This window comes from Elephantulus edwardii, unplaced genomic scaffold (genome assembly GCF_000299155.1).
Source record: "Elephantulus edwardii isolate Elephantulus edwardi_28Jun2011 unplaced genomic scaffold, EleEdw1.0 scaffold00217, whole genome shotgun sequence".
In the NCBI taxonomy this organism is placed as follows: Eukaryota; Metazoa; Chordata; class Mammalia; order Macroscelidea; family Macroscelididae; genus Elephantulus; species Elephantulus edwardii.
In genome coordinates, this window is record NW_006399967.1 from 242,917 (window position 1) to 252,623 (window position 9,707).

The 9,707-nt window shown below is 51.7% G+C and overlaps 1 protein-coding gene across 1 annotated transcript in view; it reads right to left on the reverse strand.

The window, feature by feature from the left end:
* The window catches only part of TJP3 (tight junction protein 3), a 31,530-nt gene that overhangs the window by 5,855 nt on the left and 15,968 nt on the right, over positions 1–9,707 (reverse strand). The window contains exons 10-13 of the mRNA XM_006897895.1: positions 9,205–9,361; positions 8,791–8,899; positions 7,459–7,696; positions 5,788–6,002 (exon numbers count right to left, since the gene is read on the reverse strand). Coding sequence (XP_006897957.1) covers positions 5,788–6,002; positions 7,459–7,696; positions 8,791–8,899; positions 9,205–9,361 — 719 coding nt within the window. The remainder of the gene's footprint in view (positions 1–5,787; positions 6,003–7,458; positions 7,697–8,790; positions 8,900–9,204; positions 9,362–9,707) is intronic.

Sequence of the window (9,707 nt, forward strand, 5' to 3'; positions counted from 1 at the left end):
CAGCCAAAGCAGTAATCAGAGGTCAATTTATAGCAAAAAGCAAACACATCAAAAGACAGGAAAAACAGACGATTGACTCTCTAACCCAATATCTCCAGCAAATGGAAAAAGAACAGCAGGAAAACCCCCGATACCCTTTAAAGACTTTAAATAACACAAATTATTTCTCTGCCACTTTTGAAATGTATATAACTCCTTTTAGGGGACTCGACAAGCTTCCTGCCAGTTTTACAACCTAAACTTGTCTCCCCTACAACCTGGAACATCACCTTTGAACGTTATCATTGAGAAAGACAATGACTCGCTTGCCCATGACCTGTGGAGGCTCAGAACCCAAGTGCTCAAGCACCTTCCTATCCATTCTGAAACCTCCTCTCTTAGAACTAGATGAAAGCAGTGAGCACACAGTGACTACTCCAATTACTAGAGAAATATAAGATATATTTTGATGCAAAAATACTGGAGGGTCAGTTCTGACTCATGGTGACCCCGTGTGTGCAAAACAGGCTAGAAGCAGACCACCCGGCCCTTCTGAGGCACTGCTGGGGATTCTGAACCATCCTCTCTCAGCTAATGATTAAGTGTGTAACTGTTCCCACCATCCTAAGTCATCTTACTTTATGTCTAATTATGTTGTTGTTGTTGTTGTTACATGCTGTCAAGTCACTTGTAACTCATAGTGACCCTACATACAACAGCTCTGAACCCTGCTCTATCCTGAGCCAAACTTACTGTCTCCAACACCTACCCCCATTACCCCAGTCACTGAGTCAATCCATCTCATCAAGGGTCTTCCCCTCCTGCACTGTCCTTCCACTCTCCCAAGCGTAATATCCATCTCCAAGGACTAGTTCCTCCTTGCAACATGCCCAAAGTATGTCAGACGAAGCCTCAGAATCCTAGCCTCCAAGGAGCAGCCTGATTTCACCCTCTCCAGGATGAACTTGTTTGTTCTCCTAGCAGTCCATGGTATATTCAATATTCTTCTCCAGCACCACAGCTCAAAGGCATCAGTTCTCCTTCTACCATCCCTAGTCATTTTCCAGCTCTCTGATGCACAGCAAATAATTGCAAAGAAAATGGCCTGGATCAGGCACTCTTTAGACTCCAAACTGACATCGCTGCTCTTCAGTACTCTGATGATGTCTCTGACAGCGGACTTTTCTAATGCATTCATCTTTTGATTTCCTGGCTGCTGGTACCAAGAGTGTTGATTGTGGAGTCAAGCAAATTAAAAGCTGTGAACAATTTCAATCTCTTTACCATCCACAATGATGCTGTTTTGTAAAATTAGTGTAGACAGCATGGGGATGGTCAAATTTGACTTCTACTAACTCCACAAAGGGGAACTGGCCTGACCAACAACATTCACAGCACAAAACTAATTCCTATATGGCCAGACATGTTCTCCCATGCTCCAGCACCTACTAACTCCCAACACCAAGCTTGCTGTACTGGGTCTATAATAATAATAATAATAATCTATTATAGTGACCACACAGACTTTAGGAAGATGTCATAAGTGGCAAGAGTAAGGGAATATTGTGACACTGACCCAAGCCATGAGGTCAAAGGTCAAATGGCCTGTGTCCACATGTGAGAAACTGTCAGGACTGTATCCTGCTGTCATCCTGAGTGGTAGCCTGTTAACTTCACTAATAAACCCCACAAACGTGACTACGGTTCTGTGAGGTCTGTGTGGTCACGGCAGTGGATTTCAGACCCAGGAGAGCAGTAGGTTTGGTGTTGGAATTGGAAGTAGGTGCAGCAGCGTCGGGGGCCATGTCCAAGTTTACAGGAATCAGTTTTGTACTGTGGACGTTGTTGATGGGGACAGTTCCCCTTTCTGGAATTAGCAGAGGTCAGATTCAGCTGTCCCCACGCTGCCTACAATTTTTTTCTTTTTTTAGAAAAATTCCATTTTATCATATCAGATAAAAACATGAACACTTCACAAATTTGTGTGTCATCGTTGCACAGGGGCCATGCCAATCTTCTCTGTATCACTCCAGTTTTCATATATTTGCTGCCACAGTGAGCAGGCCTAAACTCTTTTTACAAGTTTATCTTTTTAATTTTTTTTGTTTTTTCAATTTTTTTTTTTAAATTATTATTTGTGTGTACCGTCAAATCAGATCTGACAGGTACAGGAGGAGATTGTCCCTCCTTCTCCAGCAGAGCATCTGGTGGATTTGAACTGCCTACCTCTGGGATTGCAGTGCAGCTTCTTGCCACTAGGCCACCAGAACTCCCTTTTACAAGTTTATCTTAAAACATGTATCATATGAGTTATGTTTCTACTAGTCAGCTGCTGTTTAAACGGATTCATTTATTAGTAGACTCCAACTCATAGTAGACCTGGGACAGCGTAGAACAGCACTATACAGTTTCCGTGGCTGCATTGTTTACGAGAGTAGATTGCGAGGTCTTCTGTAGGTCTTTTTAAAAGAAGTGAATGTTAAGTTTAAACTGTTAACCTTTTGCCTGGCAGCTCAATACTTCACCACTGCACCACCAGTGTTCCTTGAGTCACATGACCACAAAAAGAGCCACATCCCCTCAGTCCTTCCTCACGGTCCCCTTCGTGGACTCTGTGATGGGCCACTTGCTGGGTTGATATTTATCCAGTCAAAAAACGCTGCTTTCTCTTCTGCTTTTGTAGAAAGATTTTCTGGGTTAAAAACAAGAGGTTTCAGGGGCACAATTTTCATCCTCGTGCAGGAGACCTGACATTCATTCCCAGCCGGTGTACTTGATGTGTGGCCGTGACCCATCTGTCTGTGGAGGCTTGTGTTTCAAAGATGCTGAACAGATTAAAGCTGAGCTTCTAGACTCAGAGACTAAAGACCTGGTGATTGGCTCCTAAAAACCCTCCGGTGACAACTGTGGGTCATGTGCCTCCAGTCTCACTCTACTTAGAGTTGGCCTGAGGCCACCACCACCACCAGCAGCCAGCCCCCCTGGGCACCTGGCCTGTCTCCCCTCACCCATTCCTTCTAGACCTTTCTCCCAGTCTTGGAAGATGGAAGCACTCAGACTGTGTCCTCACTGGCCACGCACAGAGAGAAATGTGGCCTTTTTTTCCCCCTTATTCTATCATTTTACTTTCCTTACAATCACAGGAGGAAATCAAAGATTCTTCTTATCCAAGTCTCAACAGCAGGTAAATGTCAGCTCCAGTTTTTCAGCCCACACCTGATTCTTGAGCCTGGAACCTTCTCTACCCTCCTATGGCAATCCACACAGGCCGAAAGCCTCAGTTTGTCAAGGCCAGCAGAATTGGGTCCCATCCATGCCTCACATGACTTCAGATGACGGCCACCATGGACCTGGTCCATTATAAATTTTATTATCATTATAGTTTCAAGAGTTGCAAAATTACATCCACTGGCCTGGATCAGACATGCCAGTCTGTTTCTGGTGTTATTGCTGGTTTTCCTTTGTCCTCAGACCTTCTCTTTGCTGTGTTGAGTACTTCGCCCAGGAACTTTCTTCCTCACCCTCCCTGGACCAAATGCAACAGAGAAGGGCGAAATGTGGCCTTTTGACTAAGTCTTTTTGGGCTGTGAATTGGGGCAGCAGCTGGAAGAACAGCATTCTGGGGCTTTGGAATCTGCTGCTCCGTCCAGGGGGATCATGCCAGGAGGCCTCACACCTGGTAGTTAATCCCTCCTGGGCTGAGACTTAATCTCTTGTAGGAAGAGGATCTGTGTGCTGTAGGGGACACCTTGCTGTAGGGAACAGATCCCATGTGTGCTGAGGGAGGGGTGTGTGTGTGTGTGTGTGTGTGTGTGTGTGTGTGTGTGTGAATGTGATAAAGAAACACAGATGGCACGGTAGATTGCTGTTCTAATAGCTAGGAGGTTTATGTTTCCATCGCTGCTGTGCGGGAGTCTTGATTGTAAAGATTCGTGTTGTGAGGTGCCGTCCCTAACTCCCCCTCACAGCCACCTGCGTGCTCAGCGTGGGGACCCTCTGGGGCAGTCTGTTCTGCCCACCAGACAGCGGTGGGCTTTGCCTTTGCCTCTCACTAACAATAGAGGGTGAAACCAGGTTGCTCCTTGGAGGCCAGGATTTTGAGGTTCCATCTCACATACTTTGGGCATGTCGCCTGGAGGGGCCAGTCCTTGGAGAAGGACCTCATGCTTGAAAGTTGAAGGAGAGGAAGACTCCGATGAGATGGATTGACTCAGTGACTGTGGCTGTGGGGTCAATGACACCCAACAACATCCTCAGTAGGAACCAAGAAAACCAATTCTTTTGTTTGGATCCACAATCAATACTCACGGTCACAGCAGTCAGGAAATCAAAGGGTTCAATATTCATGGTAGCAGCAGACAAGAGATCGAAGGACCTCTTCAAAATGCTAAAGAGCAAGGATGTAGATTTAAAGACGAAGGTGCATCTGATCCAAGCCGTAGTATTTTCCATGAACCCATATGCATCCAAAGTTGAACAATGAATACGGAAGATGAAAAAACTGATGCTTTGAATTGAGGTTTTAGCAGATGTTGATTATACTGCCAACCCCGCCACCCCGAAACAAATGTTAGAAGAGATGCAGCCAGGGTCCTCCTCAGAGGTGAGGTGAGACTTCTTCTATTGTGCTTTGAGCACGATAGAAGGGGCCCATCCTACGAAACAGACATCATGAAATAGAGAAAAGAGGAAACCCATCAGTGACTGACACACAGTGGGACAGATGGACGGACGCACAGTGGGATGGACTGACACACAGTGAGATAGACCAACATACAACGGGATGGACTGACAGACAGTGGGATAGACTGATGCACAGTGGGACAGACTGACTCACAGTGGGATGGACTGACACACAGTGGGACCAACAGACACACAGTGGGACGGGCTGACACACAGTGGGATAGACTAACACACAATGGGATGGGCTGACAGATGGTGGGATAGCTTTTACACAGTAGGACAGACTGACACACAGTGGGATGGACTGACACACAATGGGATGGACCAACACACTACGGGATGGGCTGACAGAGAGTGGGATAGACTGATGCACAGTCGGACAGACTGATGCACAGTGGGACAGACTGACACACAGTGGGGCAGGTTGGCGCACAGTGGGATGGACTAACACACAATGGAATGGGCTGACAGATGGTGGGATAGCTGTTGCACAGTAGGACAGACTGACACACAGTGGGATGGATGGATGGATGGATAGATGGATCGATGGAAGAATGGATGGACTAACACACAGTGGGACGGGCTGACGCACAGTGGGACGGGCTGACGCACAGTGGGACGGGCTGACACACAATGGCCAGTCCTCGGAAAAAGCCGTCATGCTGGGAAAGCTCGGCCCCTGGAGGACACAGCAACTGTAGCACTGGGCTCGAGTGCGTCCGAGCTGATGAGGCTGGCACGGGCTGGGGCAGGGCTCAGCTCTGTCGTTCACAGGCTTGCAGTGAATCACAGTGGCCCCGTGGCCCCTGACGACGCCATCTGTAACTTCCCACCCCCCCACCTGTCAGTTTTCATACCGTGGCAGGTCTGGTGGGGGAGTGATACTGGCAGCTATGCAACTAGTATTTCACATACGAGCCGAGGCCATTCAGAAGACTAGGAAGAAAGGCCTGGTGCTCCGCTTTTCAGAACACTCGCCACAGGAAAATGAGTGTTTTCCTCTGACACAGATAAGGGGCCATCGGGGGGCTCAGGGACTGCCGTTTTAAAGGCCCCCCACACAGGTAAGCTGTGGTCTAGGACTTCCTGTCTGAGGCCTCCCACCCTCCCCAGGGCCCCAAGCACCTTCTCGAAGCACCACACGCTCGTAGGGTGGGTAGTGGCCCTGTTTGGTCAGCGCAGACAGGTCCTCCCGACTCTGGTGGGTGGTCTTCTTGGCTCCCCGGCGAAGACCCCGCAGCCGCCAGAACTCAGCGCGGGCGTTGGAGCCGGCGGCCGAGGCACCGGGCAGGGCCCCCACGGCCCTCTGGGCAGCCTCCAGACTGGCCAGCTGCTCTGCCCTGGGCAAGAAGGAGGACATTATAGGGTGCACAGTGGCAGCCCTCCCAAATGCCTACGATTCAGGTTCTGGAATCTCGCCACCAGTCTGTACAAGTGGGATTGAGTGAGAGATTCCATGATGGTGTCGGGGGAACCCGGACGTCCAGGGAGCCCACACCAGACCCTCAGCGATCTAGCACCACTGCCCCCCCCCTTTTTTTAAATGTGTGTACCATCAAATCAGATCTGACTGGTACAGGAGGAGATTGTCCCTCTTTCCCCGGCAGAGCATCTGATGGATTTGAACTGCATACCTCCGGGATTGCAGTGCAGCTTCTTGCCACTAGGCCACCAGAGCTCCCTCTAGCACTGCCCTTTTGACCTACAGTTCTGAACTTGCTCTAGGACCGAGCGCCCCTGGAGCTGCTGGTCGCCTTAGAGACCTGCCAATTGTCTGGTTGAGTGTTGATATCTGACCTGCCCCCGCCAGGGGTGAGTTTTGGTCAGGTCAGGAGGGTGACCTAGGGCCATAGCCTCAGAGATGCACCACTCTGTCAGACCTGTGGCCTTTTTCATGTTCTGAGCTTTGTTCCCATGGCCCCCCTGCCCAGGACCCCTCCGATGCCCTGGACTGACTAGATGCAGGGGCCTGGACACACGGGGCCTGGAGCAATGCTGGCCAAGCTAAGTGGACCCATGCACATGTTGATTTTGTCCTGTTCCGCTCAAAATGCCGTGTGACGTTAACGTGAGTGGATGTCCCCTCCTGTCAGCTGAAACTTGAACGAATGACTGAAGGGTTCAGGGTGCCAACCTCCCACCCAGCAAAAATCCACGTCTGCTTTGCTAACATCCATACTGCTCATGGGTCAACTTTCCTAACCTACAGGTTGGTAGTTCAAACCCCATCCCCAGCGGTGCCTTGGAAGAAAGGCCTGGCAATCTGGTTCTGAAACGTCACAGCCAATAGACTTCTACAGAGCAGCCAGTTCTACTCCACACACAAGGGTGGCATCAGAGGGCAGCTAGGTGTGCTAACATGTCACACTGACCAGTCCATTCTGGGCCCCTTCCTCCCTCCCCCAGGCGACCCTGTTAAGGCTGCTAAGTACTGCCCACTCCCTGTGGGGAAACTGAGGCTCTGAGTGGAGGATCCTCCCCAGGGGAGGGGCAGGGTGCTATCCACTGGCTCTGCTTGAGAGGGTTGGGGTGGAGGCACCTATTCTGGCTGGGAATGGTGGGGGCGGGGCGCACCTGCTCAGTTGGGAATGCTGGGGGCAGGGAAACCTGCCCTGTTGGGAATGGTTGGGGTGAGGGTGGAGCAGGGACACCTGCTCTGATGGGGAGTTTGGGGGGGGCAGGGATACCTGTGCTGTTGGGAATGGTGGGGAGGGGGCGGGACACACCTGCTCTGTTGGGAATGGTGGAGGCAGGGACACCTGTTCTGATGGGTGTTTGGGCGAGGGCGGGACACACCTGCTCTGGTTGGGAATGATGCCCCGCTCTTGTTCCCGGAGGTCCCGGCCCATGCGCACCGCCAGCCAGTGGCCCCCACGGGCGTGGTTCGGCCCAGGCCCTGGGTACAGCGTGTCGACCACGTGGAAGACATCCCCACGCGTGAAGCCCAGGCCAGACGGAGGGCTGGGCTCCATCTCAAAGTGGGTGCGGATGTAGAAGGAATCTCCCACGCGGGACTGCACCATCTTCCGGAAGACTGCAGGAGACAGGGAGGTCACACGAGCCATGGGCTGTTGTCTGAGCACAGGATCATGCTCAGGGAGTGGGCTGGCTGGGGTCCTTGGGTCGAGGACATGTGGAGACTAAAAGGCCAAGGAGAGGGAGGAAGGGAGTGCATGCAGCGTTCACACTGGGCCACATGGACAGTTTTATACATGGGTACACCCGCCATGCACACTCACACACACGTGTGCATGTTCATGTACTCTTACACATAGGTGCACACACACATGCACATGTACCAACCCGAGCACCGATGCACCTTGTGCATGTGGAGAAGTGCATAGGTGCTTATGTGTGTGCATATGTGTACATGCACCTGCACACACATACCGACCCTAGGACGGATGCACCTTGTGCATGTGCAGATGTGTATGCATGCTCGTGCGTGCATACATGTACATGCATGTGCACACATGTGTACACACACTCACGCACACGTACCGACCCCAGCACGGAGGCACATTATGCATGTGTAGATATGTATACATGTTCATGCATCTGCATAAGTGTACATGCAGTGTTCACACGTGCACACATACAGACCCTGGCAGAGATCCATCTTGCGTGTGTAGATGTGCATGCATCTCATGTGTATACATACAGGTACACATATAATTCACATGTGCACACACACGGGCACGGGCACACTCACGCACATGTACCAACCCTGATATGGATGCACCTTGCGCATGTGGAGAAGTGCCTGAGTGCTCATGTGTGTGCATAAGTGTACATGCACGTGCACACACGTGTGCACACTCACGCACATGTACCGACCCCAGCACGGATGCCCCTTGTGCATGTGTAGATGTGTATGCATGCTCATGTGTCTGCATACGGGTACATGCAGCGTGCACACGCGCACACATGCACACGTACCGAGCCTGGCACGGATGCACCTTGTGTGTGTGTAGACATGCATACAGGTAATACACATGGAGTACACACGTGTACACATGCACACATACGGACGCTGGCACAGATCCAGCTGTGTGTGTGTGTACGTGCCTGCACGCTCGTGTGCATGCATACAGGTAACACACATGCCATACACATGTCCACACTCACTGTCCTGCTTCCGTTGCATCACCAGCTCCACCTCCTCGCCTGGGGGCAGCCCCAGCAGGAACTGCACAGCCTCCTCTCGAGTCAGGTTCCGGAAGGGCATGTCATTGGCCTGTGGAGAAAGGGGTGCAGGGATGGGACATGGCACTCCTGCTGGGTTCCCAGACCATCCTGGGGACACAGCTGCCCCCAGCTCTACCCGTGACACAGCTGTGACACCACGGTCCTGACAAGGTCATGTCATGGAGAACAAAGCCATGCCATTGATAATACTACAACGTGGACAACCAGGATGTGACCCAGGCGGTGAGGAGACATTTCCGTGGGGTCTGGGTACTCCCTGGTGGTCCAGAGCAAAGCCAGACAGACTGAGAAACAAGATGCACATGCGGGTACAGGGGGGGCCTGGCAGCTCACCTCTAGGATCTGGTCCCCCTCCTGGATGCCCTGCCCATCAGCCGGGCTGCCCGCCTGCACCCCTGACACGAAGATGCCCACGTCGTTGCCTCCGGCCAGACGAAGCCCAATGCTGGTGCCTTTGGGGAAGCGGACCACCCGCACGTCAGGGCTATACCTGTGACGGGAGTCGGATCACATGGATGGGCCAGGGGCCACGTCCTCCTGGGTTGCCTCCATGGGGTGGTCCCGCAAAACAGACTGTGGAACAGTCCACCCAGTGCTGTGTCCCCACAGACACAGTCCCACACAAACACAGTGGGTCCACAGAACACAGTCCCACACACATAGTGGGTCCACAGAACACAGTCCCACACATACACAGTGAATAAACAGACCAATCCCCCTCACAGTGGGCCCACAGAACAATCCCCCTCACACAGTGGGCCCACAGAACAATCCCACTCACACAGTAGGTCCACAGGACACAGTCCCCCTCACACAGTGGGCCCACAGAACAATCC